The sequence below is a fragment of the Rissa tridactyla genome, chromosome 1 (genome assembly GCF_028500815.1).
Source record: "Rissa tridactyla isolate bRisTri1 chromosome 1, bRisTri1.patW.cur.20221130, whole genome shotgun sequence".
NCBI classification, from domain to species: domain Eukaryota; kingdom Metazoa; phylum Chordata; class Aves; order Charadriiformes; family Laridae; genus Rissa; species Rissa tridactyla.
In genome coordinates this window covers 92,234,706-92,257,912 of record NC_071466.1, presented here as the reverse complement: position 1 = coordinate 92,257,912, position 23,207 = coordinate 92,234,706, and the positions used below count along the sequence as shown (strand labels likewise).

The following is a 23,207-nucleotide window of genomic DNA, read 5'->3' as shown; positions in this document are numbered from 1 at the left end:
CCAATGACATATAAAACAAAGTCGAAAATGTGAATGGGAAGAAACATGGGTAAAACAGGAAGACTGATGCTACAAAGAAATTGCAAAAAACATATGTACAAGACCCTGTTTTTCCTCGTATGTTATCGATTGTAATGCATGTTTAACAGCAGCAGTCGAGGATGTAGTTCCAGGCACCGGACTGCAGACTCAGCTCCTACTCAAGGGGGTTGATGGCCCCTTGCATTTCGGTCACCAAATGACACTTGATATACTGGTCTCCCGTGGCAAGAGGGGCAGTATCGCACTGTTTGTGTGAGCCTCTTCCGGATTCTGCTCCCTGTTAGTTTTTGTCTGTGGCCGCTGCCCGTTTATAAGTGTCATAGGGATGTTGCAGTAGGTATGCTGGTTACCTATTGAGGTAAGCGGCAGGGTGCCAGTAGGAGGTACATCGTATTCATAGCTTCGATAATAGTGTTTCTGGCGCATCTGTGAATGATATGTGTTATGAAAGGTGGAGCGCAGGTCTGGATGGGCAGTGGCAAGAGCAGTGGAGGTGGCAGCAGCCATGGAAATTGCGGAGACTGTCTGCAGTTCCCCAAAGGGCCCCTGCTCACTGACATCTAAAACCTGCTCGTGTGTGATGGGTTCAATCCTCTTAAAAGGCATTTCGTACTGTAAACGTTTCCAGAACTTGGAATTCAACTTGTTGCATTTTGGTCCGTGCCATTTAATGACAGTGAGGAGCTTGATGGTATGTTTTAGGGCCTCCACCTCCTGGTAGTTCATAACTCCCCGTAGTTCACTGCATTCAATCAGTATCACTTTGATTTCGCCCGTGACTAACATGTTTCGAAGCCTTGTTTCCAGTTCAAAGATGCTCCATCCTCTTCTCACCACATAATTTGGAGTCATGACGATGATCAGTCGCTTGCTTTGGTCTACACATCTCGCCACGTCTTCAATGTAGGCTACAAAATAAGACAATTGCTCAAAATCCAATCTAAGAAAACACTCTGCTTCCATAGACTGGGGAGAAACAACAGAGGCAAATCCCTGCTCCCAGAAGAGCTCACTGAAATACGCAAAAACATCACGTGCAAATGTGCCAGGTTGGTTTGCCAGGATGCGGTCCTGGGCAAATTGCTCTAGGTGGCACTGCTTGAGCAGGGGGACTGGACAAGGTGACATCCAGAGGTCCCTTCCAATCTCAACCACCCTGGGATCCTGCAAAACAGCTATTCCTGCATGCACTATGGATTGTGAGTGTTTGTTCATGAGCTGTGGTTTTGTATCAATATCTATATCTTTATTGGAACAAGTGTGTCCATCATCATTTTTTCCTTTAAAAAGGCGAAGTAACCCAGGTAGGCAACAGAGAAGCAACTATGCGCTTCAGGGACTCAGTCTGAAACCCAAATGATACTCTAAGGTATACTATAGGCTTGGATTCTTCTTTTCCTTTCATGTCCCCACCACACATGTTCACAAAAACAGTGTTGGCTCCTGCAAATTAGTGTTTAGTTTGCTGTAGATTTTAAAAATATCCATGTGATTGTTTGATGTTGTGCTTCGCCTACACCAAGCATCCTTTCTTATCATTAGTCAAAGATATTGATCTTAGCGGCTGTATATATGGTTACACTGAAGTTATGAAGAATACTGCAGCAACTTACAAAAAATTATTGTACATAGGTTGGAATATGTGAAAGAAATAAGAAAAAGATCTACTTGTACCAGCTGGAATCAATTCTTGTTTTCAGCCTCTGAGAATGATCCAATACCTCCATTACACATTTATCTGCAGCGGACACTAACAGCTCTGCTGTAAATATTATTACTCAACCTTTGCCTTAGTCCAAACACAACTTTTTCCTTCCTGTCTGAATTTCTGTAATACATACTTAGAATCATGGATATCTTTCCGGGCAAACTCTATGCAATAGAAAAGAAAGATCTCTGTATTCATTCCTAGATATGCAAGCTCTCAAAAAAATCTGTGTAAAAATGCTAGTCTCATTCATTTCCTTTCCTTATGCATGTCCTTTCTGCACTGTCTCACTTTCGATCAATATAATACAATTACTAAAAAATAATCCTCTTATCTGAGAAATGCATATTAAGTGTGTTTGGTGGCTTATCTTCACCATAATGTAGGAAAGATGAAATTCTGAAGGAGCAGGTATAGAAATGATACTAAAACAATCACCGCAATCACTGCATTTGCTGTTTAGAAAACACACAAGAACAAAGACATGACTCACTTCCTGTGGGAATCAAATCTCTGTCTGGTATGAACAACTTGTATCCGTAATGCTTTTCAAGCATATCTGGTAGGATCTCAAGAGCAAATCTTTCTTCTTCTCCCGTTTCTTGATTCCACTGGTCAGGATCCACTTTGGTATAAGATAGATATGCATCGTAGTCTTTGTTGTCTAAGGAAAGAGAGGAAGAAAGTAAGTTCATTTATTCATTATTCTTGCAGATTTCCTAGATAATTCCTCAGGAATTATTTCTGGGAGAATTCCCCAGGAATAGGAAATTGTTTAGATAAAATGGCAAGCTTTCACCCAATCTCCAGATATGAATCCATTCACCTTTCCTCTTTCACCTGGTAGAGGTAATCCTTATTTACACATATGCAATGGAGAAGGGATCCCCTATCCATAAACCGAAGTCAGTTTGTGCATAAACATTTGTGTAAGAGGAAATCCACTCAACTATGGGGTGACAGCTTGTGAGCACAAAAGAAAAAAGTCACTGAAAAGAATTTGAATTCTTCTCTAGCTTTAAAAGGGAAAATAAAAGCATGGAAATATCTAAGCTAATGTGCAATTATCTCTGTTGCACAGCAAAAACATTTCAGTCTTGCCAGATTTTTACTATAAATTTAGGGCCTGGGGCTGAAGTGTTCTAAGCGTATGTGTAGCTTTACTTGTAAAACTTATTGGCTTTCCAGGTCTGAAATTATTGCCAAGCTGAAATCTTTGCAGCATCAGCTCCTGATAATGCAGTTTAAATCTCTTGAATTATGTGCACTTAAATTTGCAAATTTAATGTTGCATTAATGTACATTTCGTTACTTAACAGTGTGTTATTTCATTTCAATATGAGAAATAAATGTGCCTGTTTCTTAAATGTACTTGGTGTGCCTATTTGAAAGACTGAATCAAAAGAGCCATCATTAATTTTCATTAGGAGGTCAATAATGCCAAGTGCTCTGGAACTAATTCAGTGGAATAAGAGGTCACGTTTTGACTTTTGTTGTGAAGAAAGCAGAAAAAAATCAATGGCAAGAGTAATGAAATGTTAACATTCTTCTAACTCTCTCGACAACATTATGCACAGGCTACGGAGAATATCAATTGCTTGTAAAAGAGACCTGATTGAATACTCGACTGTGTGTCATATGTAACGTTCTATTCAGTCAATGCTGACTTCACTTATTTACTGACCCACTCCTTTCCTCATTTTACACCTTCTTGTACTCTGGTAGCATTATTTAGAAAAGCCTGCCAAAAGTAGGGTGGGTGCAAAAAGTATATATGAGATTAATGAAATGGTGTTAACCTTGAACAGTCCACTCTTCCTTCCGAGGAACCATACATACTATGCTCATTAACATTTGCAGATGACAAAATTAAAACTGGTTATACTGTTACTACTTTCAAACTTTCCAAACCCGTGAAATCACCGTGTGCTCATTCTCTCCCCTGCATGCTTTTTGTGCGATATTACCTATTGAATTGTTGTACCTACAGAAAACAAAATAAACAAACAAAAACTACAACAACAAAGAAAAATAAGAAAAAGAGCAGAAATGCTTTCTATGGTTGGTTCATTTTCCATTACTTTTCTTTGGAGTATTTGTGGAATCATGATCTTTAACAACAGACAAGGACCTAATGCCTTTGACAATGCCTTGAAATAACACTGAATGGATCAAGTATGAGATAGAGGGAGATTAAATAGCATATTTTTGCTTCTACAGTAGGACACTGTTAACCCAGCAACTGAGTTAACACACAGAGAGGTCAAGAAATATATGGGGAAATAATGACAACCGACAAAATAATGATGTGTTAATGCCATTTTCTCTTTCACCTTAGTAATGGTCATAACCATAGTACATGCTTGAGAGCACTATTGCTCTGTTGAAAGACTTTGAGTAAAGATGAGAATGTATCATTTCTCAAAGGGATAAATAATAAGAAATAATGCAGTATTCAAACTGTTTTAAAGGCTCAGGGTATTGTCTGTTAAGATGGTTTGCACATTCTTACTTAGAGGGAAAATTATTCATGCTATGCACTGTTTTCTTGCATATGTAAATATTGCACTAATGCATTTATTTGAAATACACATTTTTCATACCATGGAGGCTCCAGCAATTCCACTGACTACAACTCCATTATCCTGTATTGTAGGGAACATTTATTACCACCCTAGTTCCCTAATTTTAATAGCATTTGAAGCGCAAAGAATGTCCAGGATCTAGGGTATGTCTACACAGATGGGTTCAGGCATTCATGAATTTACTGAAACTCCAATCCAGCAAGATGTGTAGTCCAGTTTGGGAAACTGTTAGATCCATTAGCATTGTGGTTTCCCTGAGCTATTATACTCCCCATCTGTCAGTTGTTTTCTTTTTTTTTCATTTTGTTTGATGAAAAGTAAAAAGTTCAGTTTTCAGCAGAATTACCTTATGTGGTAATTTTGTTATCCGATGGTCTCACATACTGACATGAGTGGACAAGTTGCAAAATTTAAAATGCCTGAGATACACAGGGGATGATCACATATGCCTTTGTTTTAGTTCTATGATATTTATGTATTAGTCTGCTTTTAGTTAATTAAATCTATTTGGGTTGCATTGTCAACTCTGTGAAACATTTTAAGAACTACAGCAGGCAGATAGCTATGCAGCTATCTTTTCTGTGATGTGATCAAAGGGCTATGGCATTATTTACTGTTTTATCTAATTGTTTGGGTAGTCAAATAATATAGAGCTTCAGCTGTAATGAAAAATGGGAAAACCCATAAAGTTTTTGAAATCTCCCATCTCGGGGAAAATATTTAAATACACAGTAGATTAGCGTCTCTGCCTGTGTTTCTTCTCAGTTAAATGGTCCCACCTACTCCTGCTTGTAATGGGTGGGACTGATGCCTACATTCTAAAGAACATTTCTGATCTTAATTCATGTTTTTTGATGTGCTGTCCCAGTGGACTGAGAGGGAGAGATGGGAACCTGCAGACATCCAGATCTTACGGCTGGGAGCTGGGGTTCGCGTCTTGCCAGTCTTTTGGCCACGTCACATGGAAGCAGGAGGCCCTCAGCTTTGCTCTCAAGCTCTTTGCTCTCAGGCTGTTTTCCACATAAGCCTTCCTTCGAGCAACACATCCAGGAGTCCCCAGACTTACAGCAAACATGGAGGAAGTCCACCACAGATCTGTGTTTTCTTGACCATTCAGTGGAGCTGATATTTTACCCATGAAAATATTTGGTGTCAGCGCATCTGTCTTCTCCAAGAAAAAAGCCACTCTGACAGAAAAAACTTTCTAATCTGCTCCTAATCACAAATCAATTCATAAGGGACTTGATATTACTACTTATATTATTATGTAGTATGATAATTACATATTTGACTATGCAATAAGTTCAGATACTGGCTGGATCTAATACTCAGTGTCAGAAAAAAAGGACAAAACCCCAAATTGAAAACTAATAAAGCTGGTAACAAACTAAGCTTTTCTTTAAAATGAATATTTCCCTATTTCCCTTCATCAGCAAACAATTAAGTCTTCTATCTGAGAATCCTCGGAATGAAAATGTGATTGACTGTTGTTTGCACTTTGGCTTCAGATATAGATTATGCCATTTCAAAGATTTGTTTTTGTCAGGCTCCTGTGCATTAGCAATAAACCTGAATATAGTTACTCACTACCTGTTTCCTCCCACACTTAGGAAGAAAAATACCTGCTAATAACCAAAGGCAGGGATGTTGATCATTTAATCTGAAACTTTTTTTCTTTCCCATGAAGATTGAAAGCAATTATCTACATATACTTTGGTACCTGAAAGCACTCTTATTCCCTTAACCATTTCAGGATTCTTATTTTAGAAACATACCAGAATAAGTTCATCTCACATTGCCTCCAGGTACGTTGCAGAGCTGTATTATGTAATGGCTGTCCTTTAATTTAGCGAACACAGCTGAGTGTGACATACAATATCATGCAACAGCAGCATTTTGAAACATTTTAGTGTAATAAGTTTCCTCTTCCCATTCTTTGTGGATAGACAAGTAATCCTTTTCAGTTATGTGGCTTGTAGTTGCTTTCTGCTGACTACAGGTAGTGTGCAGCTAGGATGGAGCTCTTCAACTCAACGGCCTCCAGTTCTGTGAAGTTTTGTTGCATACATTAATTGAAAATATTGAAACAAAACCTAAACCAGACCTTGCATGGCCAAATTCAACCAGACTTGGTGCAAAAAAATGTCTTTGTTATTGTACTGTAGACAACCATGAGAGCTGGAATAGTTCATCACAATGGGGTCAAATACAGCCTGTGCTCAAGGTATGATGCATCCAGTCCACAAACTTTTCAGTCAGCCTAAAATTACTCATACTGCAAGGCTTTGGTCAAAACAGACTGTGAGGTACAAACTTTGCCATATGATTTTGACCATTCCGTACCATTGAAACCATTGAAAGCAAGGACACTGAGTATTGGTCATGGAGCTGCGCTCTGCCATAGGTCTGACAAAATTGTTTGGATCCCTCTTAGGGGTAAAAATTGAGGGTGAAATCCCAGCTTCATTAATAATACATGGAAACATTACTTCACTTAGTAGCCCAGGATTTTAGCCAAAACACCTGTTGCATCATTGCATCATGAATTCTTTAATGCTGTCCATTCCTTTCGGTACTCATCTAAATGTGGAATATGGTATCGTACTTCCTCTAACTTTCTACAGTGTTAATCCAGCAGAAGGGATATAAACTTTTAGGGGATGAAGTTGCAAATGCTGCTTGTTATTCCAAGGATGTGCTTAGCAGCAGCCACTTAAAGGCTCGATATAACCATAAAATGAAATCCAGACTCTATACGCATCTACTTTGTCACATGCAAATGGGATCTTTGGGTAAGTAAATTGCTATCAGACATCTAAGAACTCATCTGTATGCATGCTCTTTTAACAGCTACACATGAAGAAATGGTAAGCTGGTGCCTACAGAAACATAGATAAAACTTCCTCTTCTGCAGGGACCAGCAAACCGATTCAACTTTGAATTTGTATTATAGATGTACATGTTTCCTAATGATTTCCATGTTGTCCTTTGAGAAGCCAGCAGTTTGGGCCTTTGAGGGTTTATTAAGCCTTAAACATTGCAGATATTTATGCTAACGGGGGACAGAAAAAATATATATGGATGAAAAATTAAAAATTAAAGAAAAACTTCATAGAGTTGTTTTTTTCTTATCAGCCACGTTCAACTAGATGGAAAACTCTGATTTTCAGCTGGCACGATACGCTTTACCGCAAGACAGATTAATAGATCAAAACAAAGAGAAATCCCACAATGTCGTATTTCATAGTGAATCTTACTTTAATGAAGCTGTAAGACCTAGACACCAGGGCCAACCCATGCCTCTGCGCATCCTGAAATCCTCCAGAGTAATTAGCAGTGCCTTCAGAAACACTCAGTGCACTGAAGGCAGCTGACCATACGCAGGCTGCTCTGCAGCTAGGCGTAGCCAGCAACACATCTGGCTTGATCTGGCTTTATCTTCCATTTCTAGATGTCCTGGTTTGAGGGCAGATCTTCCCCCTATGGGGAACTGGACAGCTGATTCCCCTCCTTTGCCAGAGCACATGCCAGCCTAGTAAAGACTCAGATACTCATTACTGGAGTCCAGGAGCAATGAGCTGATTTAACTTGGAGTTTCAGGATTTCAAGTGGGTTCTTAGAACTGACAGGCTGACTGGATCCTCCCAGTGCTGCAGGGAGCTGGAGTCAAGCTGACGCAGGAGGCCTTCCTCTTTAAAAAACGTGCTGTGTTCAGGACAGTTTGCAAAGTACTGGGCTTTCAAAATTTCCCAGACTGTCATTGCTTCAAAATTACAATGACTATGGCATTTCATAATCTGTATTTGTTTCATTACTTGTGGGGCGACATTTAATGTACACATTGCAATAGCATTCATCATCCCTAATGTAATGAAAAATGTAATTTAAATCCTTAGTTAAGTAAAATGCCCAAATCCTAAGACTTTCAAAATGCTTATACTTTTTCTCACACTATTTACTGTTGCTTATGAAGCTCACCTTAACATTTTCTTTTACTTTTAAATGTCAAGCCCTTTTACTGTTAATAAAAATTAAGAACTAACAGCCCTAGCTTCTTCTACGGCGAGGTATTTGTTAAGTGTAGCATTCGTAATGATAGTTCATATCCTTGTGCAGAGTGGGTAATGGTGAATTGAAGGGAGGTTTTGTAAATGCAACACTGGGGAAGAGGTTAAAGAAACGTAATCAATCCCAAATAGATTCTGGAGTATTCTCAGCACAGTGTAGACCGGGAAAAAAAAAAGGTCCTTTGCTCGTAGTAGGCATATTTATTAAAAAAAAAAAAAAAAAGCAATGGACGTGTTTCTTTCCCCCCCCTCCTTTTCCCCCCTTTTTTCCTTCTCTCCGCCCCCCCTCCGCCCCCCAATAAGCCATATTAAATTTTGGAAGCCTAAAGACCATGAAAAAATAAAAGAAATACCAATTTAAAAGTTGATTTAAAAAGAATATTATTTAAAAAGAGTATTTATGAAAACCCCAAGATATCAATGCTGCATTTGACATTTCATGAAATTTGAGAGTGGTTCCTGGCAGATAAAAATTCATCCAAAATATAATTCAATGGCATGATTTCAAGTGTAAAATAAATTCTCTCTGTAAGCTATATTTTCCCTGGTTTTCTATAATTACAGGTAAATTTTGTCATTGATAGATACATAAGATAGAATATTACTTATTTAAACTGAATAACCTATTATTAAAGTTAATTTTTTGTCTTACATTTAGTTTGATTTTGTATTCCCAACTAAATGAAGAGTGCACTTCAAATGTTTCTCAGTCGTTCTCATCAACATGGAGGTTTAAATTTATTACTACTATTGAAGCCATTCTACTTTCAATATAAAAAACTGATGAAGCATTAATCTTAGAAGTTGCTCTTGACAGATATGAAATGTCAGAAGTCCTTATAAGAGTTTCAGCATATTAAAAAATTATGAAATTTAAAAAATAGTGATAGAAATTATTCTCTTGGTTGCTATGAGTTATTTGCAGGTCAAACACCAAACGAAGAAAAAATGTATTATTAGTAGACATTGAAAGACTGAATGGTGACTACCTAGCTGAAAACATAGCATAGCATAGTAGTTATCTATGAAAGACTGGAAGAAACTAGCTACTATTTAAAAAAGAAGAAAGTATAAAGAGGCACTAATAAAGAGTGTCTTGTAAACCCTGAAAATGGAAGAGTATAATTCTTTTCTGTACTAAAGAAATTTCTTAAATAAAAAGTGTCAAGAAGCGATGGTATCATTATGGTCCTAATTCAACAAAGCAAGTAGTTACCTGTATAAAATACATGTTTATTTTTTGTATATTACTTAGTTCTGTTGAACTCTGATGGTACCTATATCTTATCATTAGGTTAAATATTTGAAAAACTGGAGTTAAGACGGCCTTGATCTAGACAAAAGCAGTGAAAAGTTAAGTAAATCATTATAAATACAAGCAAAACTCAAGGGAGAAATGGTTTGGAAACTGACTTTCAATCTAAGAGTCTTGACATCAGATGCAAATAAGCTGTGTTCATCTCACCTACCTCAGAAACCTGCAATGTGCCTTGGGCTTTGATAAAAAAAACTTCAAAGCTTAAAATGATTTGACAGAGCTGCTGGTTGAGGAACAGGAGATACCTCAGTCTTCATTGTTTTGTATATGGTAGTCTCTTTTTTTTCTACTTTACATCTGGACTTTCTAACCCATAACAATCTTTTAGTTTGGAATCTAAAGATGTTCTTGGTGATATTTTATTTTTTAATATATATATATTACACACGTACTCTAGATGCTATAAAATAGGAAGAGAGAAAAAAACCCAACAGGATTTTTTCTTTGAATTAACAAGTTTCAAGGACAGGACCTAGAAAATCCCATATTCAGTGGAGACATAAATTGAGATTTTATTGTTTAATTGCAATTCAAACGTAAATAAATAGCATAAACAAGAAGAGTTAAGAGAAGCAGTTCTCCAACAATAAAACTGTAATTAAGTAAGAGGAAAATCCCTTTTGTAACCAGTAATATTTAAAAAGATCAATGCTGCATTTTTCTAAAGGTAGTTTTAATAGAATTTGAAATTTGTATTCATAGAGCAGGATTTCTTATTGCCATGATTTGCCAATAAGAATACATATGCAGTGGTGAGGCTGCTATTGCAAACTTATTCTATGGGTCCCCAGGGAAGATTCTGTAATTGCAAAGTCACTAACTTCAGCAGTAATTTCAGTCTAGCTATACCTGCATAGCATAATCATTAACACAAGTGCTTTGGCAGTGCCTAAACCATTGGTAAAAGTTATATTTGAAATTATCAACTAAGTCACACTGAAACATAAAGAATCTCAAAGTGTTGCCTTTCCTTGCTGTGTAAGAGGTTTACTGGGACGAAACTCAGGAAACCACCAAGAGGTTTGTATTACCTGCTCTTGTAGAGTTAATAAGATATTATGTGGGCAATCCCATAGGTCTGTCCATGAACCCTGCTAGTGTTTTGCAGCTAACTAATAGTAAGGACAAAAATCAGTATTACCTCAGGGCTCCCAGGTGCAACAGAGACTTCAAGGCAGAAACTGTTTCATCAATCTCCTAATCTGAGCATTGATTTGCTTCCCCTCAGCAAACAGTAGAAACTCATCTCTTAAGAAAGTGCAACAAGCACAGCCAAGAAACTGCCACTATAGACATCATGTACCAAATCCAAACAAGATTTCCTGAATTTAGAGTGCCCAGCAGTGACACATTTTAATCAAGTTAGGAGCACTTTGTTTTATTTCAGGTGCCTTCCCTGCCTGCCCCGCAGCTGCACAGAGGCTGTGTCTTCCCTCAATTCACCAAGGTTTCCTTGGCAAGGAAAGCTGCGAATAAGATTGAGGACACCACGCAGAGCTCCTGTCCCACATTGCAGAAACAGCTGATGGGACCTACAGGCATCAAGGGTCATTGTGAAGGTCATCATATCAGCTACTCAGCAAAGCTCTCACTTTCTAGTTATCAGCTGCCTATGGGGCTTTTTTGTTCTTGAGCCTAGAGCTTACCTTCTCGTCAGCCTAGCTGTGAGAAAGGATATTTATGTAAATTTCATTAGAACTCTATTTACAGCATATTTGTTCAGACTTTCTCTTTAATTGATAAATTAGATTTTTTTTCTTATCAATTTTAATGCTAGCCTTTTAATTCTACCTTTCTTCTTTTTTATGATAGTGTTCACCCCTTGCTTATTAATTCCTCCATACAAAAGCTTCAATCAGTTTAAAGGGTTACTAATGTACCCAGGTAATGGTAGGGGCTGGTGCCTGCAGAGTGTTTCTACTGCTAACTATACCATGTGGTCTTTTCTCTGAAACTGGGATTTGGAATGTAAACGCGTATATAAGTTCATGATTTTGAGTAATTTTGCCCATCTGATTATGTCCAATGATTTTCAGCCTTTTATCCACAGACTTCTGGGTTTATCCTTAGTATACCTTAAAGCTGAAATACAGACACCTGCACATCCACTCTCAGGTCTTGAAATGTCAAGAAAAAGTGGAAAATAGCTGTTTTGGTGACTTTGAGCCTCCTGGCCACTTTAAGGCAGCATCATAAATGGTGCTGCTTAGAGAAGTGCTCTGACTCCCCTCTCCACCCTCCCTGTGCCTGCTGGTGAGGAGGAGCAGTAGTCTCACAAAGGAGAAAGTTGGCCCAGGTGAAATCCTGGGAAAATTTCCTTAGATTTTAGGGGGCCTGGAAGTCAGCTTGTATGTAGGCAAAGAGCAGATTTCTATATAGTAGTACTATCTCCTCTGATACAAGCAGCCTTTTAAGGTGCAAGGTAGAAAAAAGTTGGGGCATGTGTTGATTACGGGTACTTGTAAATGTCTACTTGCATTTTTACTCTTCTTTGTTAGTTAAAGTACGATACCTGGTTTGTTCACCAAGTCATCTAAAAACTGGGAAAGGCAGCAAGAGGAGATCCTTGGAAAATAAAAATTCATAAACAGTAACTGCTAAAACGCTACTCAGAGGGTGAAGGTGATATAAAATATCTTGTATTGGAACAAAATAGAAGATATCATCACTTCTAAAAGTGGCCTTCACTAATAATGTGTTAGTTCATAAAGTGCACTTTATGGACAAGGCTTTTTAAAATAAGCTTTTAAGTTTAAAGTTGCAAACCTAAAAAGGTTGACAGACATTTAACAATGATCTGCTCTCAGAATTTCTTTTTGTTTGTCAACTTTGATGTTTTCAGAATAATACTGGACATTTCTTTGTTTGCATACCACTTCAAGGTACCATCTTCATTGTGTATGTGGAGAGAGATTGAACTGAAATGCTCCAGTTAAACATACTTGGGATTTTCTGCCCACAAAACTGGTAGGGGCAAGTTATATCTCTGAGATGCAAGGTCTGGCCAAACACCTTCTTTTCTTGTCCCTGTGCTCCAGCTCACAGGGGAATCTGTCAGACTTTCACAGCGAGGTCCCCTGACTGAACACCAGCACGTTGTGTTGCTCCACACTGAAGGACACAACATGGTGTCCATCACGCAGTCTCCTGGGATGGAGTCAGCTCCCAGGCGGCTGGAAAGCAGGGCCACTGAGAGGGAGGAAAAGTGGTAAAATGTGAGCTGCGTTTGATTATATTCCCATTTAGTAGGAAGGGAATTAACCATGAAAATGAAAAAGGGGGCTTCAATGCCCATTCCCAGGAAACAATAAAGGCAACACTAAGCTAAAGTGCTTGCAGGAGAAAGAAGAAGAAAAAACAGAAGGATAGTCTAGTCCCCAGGATGAGAGTAAAGATGGGGAAATTCAAAGCTGCAAGTTAGAGAAATGAGGAATCAGCAGCTGTGATCACTTGCTTAATCTGCAGTACCCATAAAGAAAGTAATAAATTAAGTTGCATTAGCTGTAAGGGTTAAATGCTTTGTTTTCAAATATTTCTCACAATTTACCCATGCCTCCCAAAGAAATGCTTATGTTAGCCTGAGAAAAACTGATGTGTTTAGGGCTTGGAAAGGAAAGAGGAATTGTGATGAGATTTGACATCCTGAAGGGCTTGTTCTCTGATCAGGGAAGAAATGAAGCGTTGCATTTTAAAAGAGATTTTCAACTGAAAATTTTAATTGGACCTCACCTTTAAAGTGTTTCAAATCCTCTCTGGGTACAATACAGTGCACACAAAAAAAGCCTGTGATATTTTGATGTTTGCTTATCTACATGCTGTCCCGAAGTATGACAGAACACGGTGTAAATTATGAATAGCGTGTGGGCGCTCTGCTATTGCACTGCAGGAGATGGGGTTAGGAGAAGATTTTAGAGTTCAGCATTTTGTGTCTGTCAATAACAAACTAAGCCAAAGGAAAGAATCTGGATGTATGTCCGCAATTTATTTCTGCACAAGCCTTGGCTTGGTCTTCTGTGGGGCCTTTTCTCTCTGTTTTCTTGCTTTTGCAAGTGTGTAAGTGAAAGAGACAGCGTAAAAAGTCCAGCTGCAGTAACTTCATTGGCACAATGGGTTTTATCCATGTTGCTAGTATACTGAATACAGTAGATGCTACAGGGTTCCATTAGGAATCTGCAAGTAGTATTTTTCTTCATATATTACTGCGGATAAGTACTCAAGCTATCAGTGTTTGCATTGGTCATCTAAGGAGAATCCATTCTTTATCTTCTTTAACAATGATCATTGGAGGATGAAGGATAAACTAAATGGATATTGGTTTTCCTCCTTTTGAATCCCACAACAGTATCCTTTAGAGGTCACTTTTGTTGTTTAAAATGCGTGATTGAAGTACGGTTGTTCCCAGGTGACCAGTGTTTGGGATGGGAGGAGGAGAGGCAAACGTGTAACACCTGGTAGAGTAAGTTTGCAAATGAATTGAAATTATTTGAGATAACAATAAATGCAATAAATGACGGCCGCAAAAGTAAGAATTACTGATCCCTGAGAGTGCATTGAATTGCGTCTATTTAAACAACTATTAATGAAACTGACTTTTTCTGTGTAATGTAATACGACTATTATTAAATTCACACAATTTATGCAGGTAAGCATGAGCTTTAAACCGGGCACAGCTTTGTGGAGAAGTGAGGATCTCAGCTCCTAAAAAAAAAGGTGTATGCCAAAATCTTCCATGAGTCACAGTCCCTCTGGGCCTCAGTTTCTTCCTCTGTAAAATAAGTAGAATAATCTGATTTTTTCCCCCACTGAGCTGCTATATTAATGCATCCTTTTTGTAAACCCAATAGAAGGATACAAAATGTTCTGGGGCTTGTTGTTCTGAGCATTTTCTATTTTGAATCCTTGTGCATTTTTAGATGGGAGGCAGAAGTGGGTCATTCCCGAGTGATCTTATTATGGAAGTCTTTCCCTTATATAAGGACCTCTAATTCTGCTGCCGCTGTTCTCCCTTATCGGTGACAGATTTGGCCAGCGCTTGTTTATCAGTCCGCATTTATTTTAATGTCACAGTGGCTTCTGCCCATAGGCTATTACCTTGAACTGTAAAATAACTTTTATTAGTATTTCAGTAAAAAAAAAGGTCCTGTCACCAAAGACGTAGTGGTAGCACAGAACATCAGGAACTCTGACCCAAGAAACCAAACCTAATTAATCAGCGCCTGCAGCTCAACCCAGTTCGCTGTTCAACAGCAGTTTTGATTAGTAGGGCTAGAGGCAAAGAAGACTTTTTCCTTCAGTGCTTAAAAAAGAGAAGAAAAGAAAATGCACGTATACCTTTGAAACAAGCTGGTGCATACTGTAAGGATTACTTTTGTTTAGGCTCGCTGGCCTTGAATCACAGAACAACTGTAATGGCCATTAGCCGCTTTCTCAGTGATTAAGTAAATGAACTCAAGAACATGAACTGCTGGGTACATTCCCAAACACTCGGTACAGTTTATTGAAACTGATAAGTTTAAACAAGCAGTAAATTGAGATTCACTTCAACCTCTACCTACTTGGCGAATACAATTAGGGAAGACACTCCCTAGCTTACGGAGAAGTGAAGCTGGCTCTCAGTACTGACAGAAAGCAAAAACCTTTAATGCATCAATATTGGTAATTTACATTCAGTGTCAGGAATAAAAATCTAAAAGACACGTGTGTCTTCTGGAGCTCCAGAGAGCAGCATTCACATCAGCTCAGCTAATGCTAATGTGCTGCGTGAGGATCGCGTATTCAAGTCAGTGCCTAACGCAGTGAGAAATAAAAATTGCAGTTGTTAACACATCTTGAACTGAAATGAAATTTGGCCCTTAGTGGAGAGAAATAAAAGACAGGCATACTTTGAAAGCAGGAAACATACCAAGAAGCTGCCTTACCTCCGTCTAGTTCTTCAGCTCCAAAATGATTCCTGTAGAAGAGCATAATCTCTATCTTGTAACACTTGTAGATAGTCACTAAACAAACAAGCAGCAGCAGAATAGCACCAAGCCCACCAGCAAGCTCAACTGTGTACATCAGCTCTGCAAAGAATTACAAAATGCAATAACAACCACATTCCAAACCAGCGAAAGATTAGCAGCCGACCTCGCGCTTACGTTAAACATTAAAATAAAATAATGAATGATAGGTTGTTTATGTATTTATTTAGTTATTGGGCCCTTGAGGAAATATCTAATTAATAGATTTTTTTTTCATTAATAAACTAGTGTTTCCTCTAGTACGCCATCTGAATTGCTCATTTAAAAAATAACAATCACTGGGGAGGGGTGTGGGGCTGTGTATGTGTATGAGAATGTGCATATATCTAAGAGATATTTGATAACTCCGTTTTTCCTCTCTGTAGATAGATCATAGTTTGCTTTAAACAGATAAAAGTTGACATTCTACTTACAATAAAAGCAGAGGTGAATGTTTCTTTTTTGGGGACTATAATGCAAACAAAACTCCTCCCTTATTCCACACACACATAAGATGAGTTTCAGTCTACTGGATAAGTTTACACTAAGGGGTTTTATTTTTTCCAAAATAAAAATATTTAAAACAAAAACCAAAAACTGAAGAGATATGAAGACAAATTATCCAAGGAACCCCACAGTCTCACATCTCCGTTATGTGTTAATATCTTTCATACAGTTTCCCAATGATCTGCAATTCGTCTTTATTCTCCCCTTTTGCCCATTGGGCTCGGCTTATGTGAAGTCACAGCAAACCACTCCGATTTGCCCATTCTGACATTCCCCTTCAGACCATGACTCCCTGGTGTCTCTGCTCCACTCTGACACTAGAGACTCACATGATGGATTGAGATCGTCGCCATGTAGCTCCGTTCTTGAGGATGAGGACTCCAGTCAAATGTGGCCACAACACACCACAAGTGTGGCCACAACTGTGTCTACCACCAGCAGTGTCTTCTGTGGGGCCACTTACCAGTGCATAAGTAATATGCCGTCATGAGCTTTCACCTCCCCCAGCTCAAGGAAGCTCACACAGGTATGTGGCATCCATTTTGTTGTTACTTTTCATTTGCTTATTGACTGAAAACAGGCAACGTTAAAAAAAGGAGGGTGGGAGGAGGAAGAGCGTTACTAACAATTTTGTAATTTGAAATGAATAATAGATGGCAAATCTTAAGACCACCCATACATTTCCATTATCGCTCCATTTTGAGGAATGCCAAGAAATCAAGTCTTCGAAATCTAAGACATACAGTTTGTTTCTGTAAAAAACCTGTACTGGAGAAAGCTCAGTTCCATGTTATTTTCACAATACCCTCTTACAGTGGGCAGCTTCTGTCGGAGTGCAGCAGGGTAGCCCTGAAGTAACCTTTTTTTTGTGTGTGTGGTTATGCAGATATGATACTCCAGCACAATAGAATTCAATTAGAGGAATAAAAGGTTAGAGGAAAAAGTGACAATTCCATTTATTTTGACTGTGTCTACTGAGAATCGCATACTTTTTTTATTATTTTGAGGCAACTGTAAGAAGATTTCATTGCTCTCTGGAAGACACTAAAAGTGTAATAAAATAAAATAAGGCGGCATTTATATTCCATGTCATTCTCTCCAAAACTGTGCTGGAAACTCCTTTGTGTTAGATATTTTTAAGACCGACATGGTTATTTCAGACTTTCCATACTTTTCTGGTTCAGAGAGGGGAATGTTATTAAAAACACCCAACAAAAATTTGTTTGCATAGACAAGTAATACAGTATTTTAGAATATAAGTGGAAATGGAAATTACTCTGCACTGGCTTACTATACCCTGTTTATCATTTTGTACTGCAGGTGATGCAGCTGTTCAATGGTTACTAGAAGAAAGGCTTTAATATTTTGGGTTGCTAGGCACAAAATACTCTATTTATGTGCCTGATGTTATGACTCATTAAAGGCAAGGAAAAACTTTACAGATGGAAAAAGAAAGTTTTTCCTAAATTAATGATTTTGAGATTAAAAGGAAAAAATAACTGCAGGTAGTCATCTGTTCTCTGTCACTGTGCATGAAATCAGACTAATGCACTGCATCGCTTTACCGTCAGAGTCCCTCTTAGTTATCTTTTTCCCCTTAAAATAGTTCAAAATTATGCCTACATTTTTTACTTCAGTAACGTCAGTCTGAACATGCATAAAACTGTCCTGAATTAGTCAACCAAAGGAAACAACTAAATTCTCTAAGTCACCCTGAAACCTACTAGAAATTACCTTTTCACGTGCTGCTGCTGAGCCCACCATGATCACCTATGAGCACAAGGATAAGATGGTTCTTTCTTACAGCAGATCTGTTTGCACAGTAAGTTTCACGCCCTATCCACCTAGCACAGCAAGCCTGTATTTTCCTCTGTGCTGAGCAACGTCTACCAGCACATGTCCGCTCTCCGTCTGGGGTGCTATTAGCCAGGGTTCAGAGGCAGAGGGGAGCAGTGAGGAGCCCGGCAGACTGCTGCATCCTTACCCCGGGCCCCGCAGATGCCCGAGGTAACCCCCGGAGTGCTGGCAGGGGGACGGCCACATCCGTGCAGCGCGGCGGAAGGCGGGAGAGGTTGGCCTGGGCACGGCGCCCCGCCAAGCCCGTTGCTTTCAGGCCCAGCGTCAGTGTTCCTGCAGGATGCTGAAGAGCGGGCAGGGGCTGGCTTCGAGCCGCCGGCGGGGATTTGGTGAACAGCCTTGCCCTGTGTTGGGCCAAACCGGAGGTGCGAGGAGCGGAAGGCTGGGTCCTGCTGCCGCTGTCGGCCCCTGGGGTGACCGAAGCCATTCACATTTCTGTGCCTCCATTTTCCCAATGGGAAGAGGGGAAGGTGCTTCTGACTCCTTGGTAGGAGAGGTTACTCCTGAAGGTGCTCTGCGAATGCTGAGGGCATTGGTGACGTGTACGTCAACAATGACGTAGTGACTGCTAAAGCTAAGCTGAAGTGTAACAGCAAGGTTGGAGTGTAAGGTTACGTTCACAAAAACAGTTTTTCCTGCTGCTTTATTCTGCCTTTTGCACTGGGATTTGAGCACCGTTGCTGCGGCGGGCATTACACTCCCTTTGAAGTGTGATATGTTTTTCCTGCTGAAATTCAAGTTTCCTGTGGTGGCTCTACACTAAAAAGATTCAATTTCAGCACAATTCCACATCAGAGGGGAGAGACGAAAAGTGCAAACCTTTTAAAATCTATTTAGACCTTGTGTGAGCGTTGCTCAAATTACAGACCTGGCCCTCCTTAAGGAGCTGAAGCTGAATGTAGAAAATAGTAGAGGAAAATTACTTGGCTAACCCTTAGGGGGACAGGCATTCTGTTAAACACAACAAATGAGCGAGTGCCAGGGAGTTACATCCAGAAGCACAGCAATCATTTAGTTACAGGCAATTAACAATAGTTCTCCAGTAGCACAGGAACAGTTCTACTCCAAGGAAAAACACATTGATTACTGCTGCAGTAGTAGATTGGTTTCTGAATAAATAGCTTCAACTTAAAACAAGATTTGTTACAAGCATTTTGACCAATGGCTACAATTTTTATTTTTTTTTCCTTATCGGGAGGCTTTGGCCAAGCAACCCAGTGAAAGAGACAGCTAATTAAAACAAAGTACGCGTCCTCTCCAAATATCCGGCACGATATGGCTGGTAATAAGCGCGCTCTTTTTATACTGATTCTATCCTAATTATTGGGCATATTTGTAGGATATGTCTTTGATCTTCACCTGGCTTCTATATTTGATAAACTTCCTTTCTCAGTGTCATGCAGGTAATTCACTTGTTGTAGCTGGAGTTGTAACAGGAAAGTAAACAAAAGGGTGCCTTCAAAGATTCATATCTTTTGACTTATAAGACATGCTTCAGGGACTTTACATTTAATGATCTGTGATAATTTAAAATTAATCTTATTCTATTCATTAGTCCACACACAGCTGAGCTACTAAGAAAAAAAATTATGTTTCAAACATTCATTTTTTGTGATTTATAACTCTTCGAGGATGTGTGATTTATATCTGTGTATTCAATGTCTGAGCCTTTTTCAAAATCCAATTACAGTCTATCTAAGGTTTCAATTTTGCAATCACTTACGCAGATTGCTTAACTTCACAGACTATAAGTAATCCCTCTGAAGTCAACAGGACTATTCACAGAGCTTCAGGTTAGTGCATACATAAATCTTTGCAACTTTGTGGTCTACAGTCTTTCCCATTCTCTGCTTGTCTTGGACGATTTAACTCACAAGGCTACAAGGTTTGGTTAGAGACAGTTCTCAGTTTGTCTAGGTATACTTTCATAGACTTAAAACATTAAATGAAACATAAAGGTAATTAATATAATTTGGAAGGAGGGCAGTTGAAGACAACACTAAAGCTCTCGTGACAACACCTGAGAGAAGGTAAAGAAGGCAGATACTGACAGCCAACACGTCATAACATGCAGCTTTGGTTATAAAAGGGTGTGTTTCTTCTAAAGAAAGAAGGAGTCTGTCTAACACAGCATTCCTCATCTGAGTCTCATTTCAGACATCAGCAGTAAACCGTAGGCAGAGTTTAGGTTAGGAAGAAAGAAATCTATACGCACAGTTTAAAAATGGAGGAGTACGTGCTTTTCTTCTCTCCCCCCACCCGCCCCCCGCACCCCCTTAATACAGTATTCATTATGGCATGGCTGTAAAACAATTTGTCTTTCCAAAGTATAGCATATGGAACCACAGCTTTATACAGCATATGCATATCTAATATGCATATATAGATATATATGAAATCTATTCTCTATTTTTTAGGATTTGTATTTGTTTGTTTCAATGTGCCAAACAAAATCTGTTTGTATTTAAGGTGTCTTTATGGATGCTGTTGCAGACAATTACCGATTGATATTGTAGGACAATAATACTTCTGATACCAGTAGAAACAAATCTGGGATGTTCATTAGTTTGATTATGAAGCCATTTCTTAGCATAAAGTATATGCTTCCTGCCAGCATAGGCCACGCATGCCTGTAGATGTCTGCAGAATTGACTTAAAGTGGCTAAATTTAGTTACAGTTTTTAATATGGTTTTTAATGCGGTAGTTTCGTTTTATTTATAAGAACTATTGAGACTTAGTTATCTCATTTTATTTTTTAGATCAATATGTAATATATATTCCCAATTCATCTTTGAAAAACAACTAGTCGGCTTCAGGATTCTGTGTACATAGTTGTGCAAATACTAGAAAGGGAACTTGTTAATCTGTTCATTAGTATGTCAGGCAGTATATCTGAGCCTTGGTGCTGTTGGATTTCTCAGTGTTATTAGAATAGAGATAGTAAATTATTGTAATAGAAGTATATTCTTACGAATGACATTTTTATTTCTTCTGAGAAGTGTGGGATACCTGTTTCCAGCAGATGAATAATTACACCATCCCCAACAGTATGTTAGCTCAAAAGAGGATAAGGTTGAAAAAAATATAGACGCTGCAATGTTACTGTAGTTTACCACACTTAAATACAGAACACTGCATTTTTAAGGCAGTTTATATTTCAGGTTGAAGGAAAAAAGTCATCATGGTGCAGAATTGCATTAATCTCTGGTTAGCTTCCCTAAATAAATGAATTGTGTGTGACTTAAAACCTTACTGATTAGGAGAACTTCTATTTGCTTATTGAACTACAGAAATCAGACAGCCCACACAATTACTTCTTTTAGATCTTCTGAAAGAAATGAATGTAAGAAGAACTGGGAGGTGCTAAAATGTTGGAAAAAATGAAGTACCAAGTTCCAAGGATGTAAGATCATCAAACATACTGTTTACATTTTTTCTGAGGATAGCATTAATGAATAATTTAACTCTGCATGGATTATGGGAACAATTTGTGACATTTTATTTTAAAATATTTTCATCCCTGCCAATCAAGGTTAGAATTGCACTTAGACATTATATAAAGAGAAAAACTATGATAAAAGTGGTACAAAACCTGTTTTAAAAAGGAATCTGTTAAACAAACCAACTTGTTTGACACTTTGTCAGAGGAATGTTAGATTTAGGCACCTGCTAAGCAATCTGACTAACCTTTGTACTGGAGATGTCTTTGTCCATTTTTCTAAAAGATGAGAAAAACTTCATTGATGAGGAAAATGGTCTTATCAAGAGTTTCTGTCAGGCAATAGTCTTTAGTATTCTACAAATTTACTGATTTTTAGATGAGATTGAGTGTAAAAAGAACAGTCTCTTTTGGTTAGGTTTGGTTCAGGAAGGGAGGTGATATAAGACTTTTGTCCCAATGTCATAAACCTCTTGGGTGACTGAACCTTTGCACTGCCCAGCCCAGTGACAACCTCAAGGCTTCTTCAATGGCCACAGGGGGATGAAAAATCGATTTCCATCAAATCAAATAAAATTTCAATTTCAATTCTAAAACCTGGTTAGGAACTCAGAAAAGCTTTTTCTGCAGTGCAGAATAAAAACTGAATGCTTTATACACTGGAAGATATACATGTGTAAGGTCTTAACTGACCAAGTGTGTCAGAGTTTTACAACAAGTTTGTTTCCACTGAGACCCAGAGATTTGCTGGGAATGTTCAGGTAATTAGGACCAATTAACAGAAGTTGAAATATAAAGCTCATTGATCTCATTTCTCACATGACGAGCTCCCATTCAGAAACTTCAGAAGCATCGTGAAGCTTTGTGGCAAAGGGAGCTATAAAACCTGCAGTTTCTTTGCAGAGGTTAGAAAAGAACTAGTGTCTTTTCTCTTTTAAGTCTCAGTTGTCACTCATCGGTATACCACTGATGGAAATCGTGTCCTAATGACTGAAAATGCTCATGAGATCAAAAACTTAACTTAATCAAGTCCTTAAGTAATAAAACAGATTTACACTATTATGTGAATTTCACTGTAATTTAAGGTGCTTGTCAGCAATTCCGTTATTGTTAATAACTGTATGAAGAAAATTCAGAATTACTTGCTATTCAGAATTTGCTATTAAATTGTACAGGAAATAAAAATATGGTGTTTTTGCGTTAATAAATTATGAGTTTAAAGTATGCCTACTCAGTTGTATGTTTCCTCAAGATGCACTTGCTATAGGAAATATTAACTTTTTTCTTTTTCAAACATATATTCTCATGGCCAATTTCAAACAGAATAAATCTCTTCCTCTAAACAACTTATTTCAGTGAAAGTCTTTTTTTGTAGCAACAGAAAAAAAAGTTGTTTTAACCATCTCTCATTAGCTTATAGTCAACAAGACCCATATACGTCCATTAAGAACACCTATGACAGAGGAAAACAAACTCCAAACATAAAAGAGGCCCAGGACAGGAAATTAGACAGCACTGAGAAAATGGGAAGAAAGGGAAGGAGATACTTTGAAAAACGCATAAAGTATGTTACCTGCACTTAGTTCTGGTGTCTGTCCCATTAAAAATACAGGTATATTATTAAGCTTTTAAAATCATATCACTAACATTAAAAAAATAATGCCAAGATAAAATTTGAGCATTC

General features: G+C 38.3%; 1 protein-coding gene across 1 annotated transcript in view; it reads right to left on the bottom strand.

Annotated features, from left to right (window-relative positions):
* Positions 1-231: 231 nt before the first annotated feature.
* The window catches only part of IL1RAPL1 (interleukin 1 receptor accessory protein like 1), a 753,247-nt gene continuing 730,271 nt past the window's right edge, over positions 232-23,207 (bottom strand). Inside the window, exons 9-11 of the mRNA XM_054188558.1 lie at positions 15,639-15,782; positions 2,244-2,414; positions 232-950 (exon numbers count right to left, since the gene is read on the bottom strand). Of these exons, the coding sequence (XP_054044533.1) occupies positions 232-950; positions 2,244-2,414; positions 15,639-15,782 (1,034 nt within the window). The remainder of the gene's footprint in view (positions 951-2,243; positions 2,415-15,638; positions 15,783-23,207) is intronic.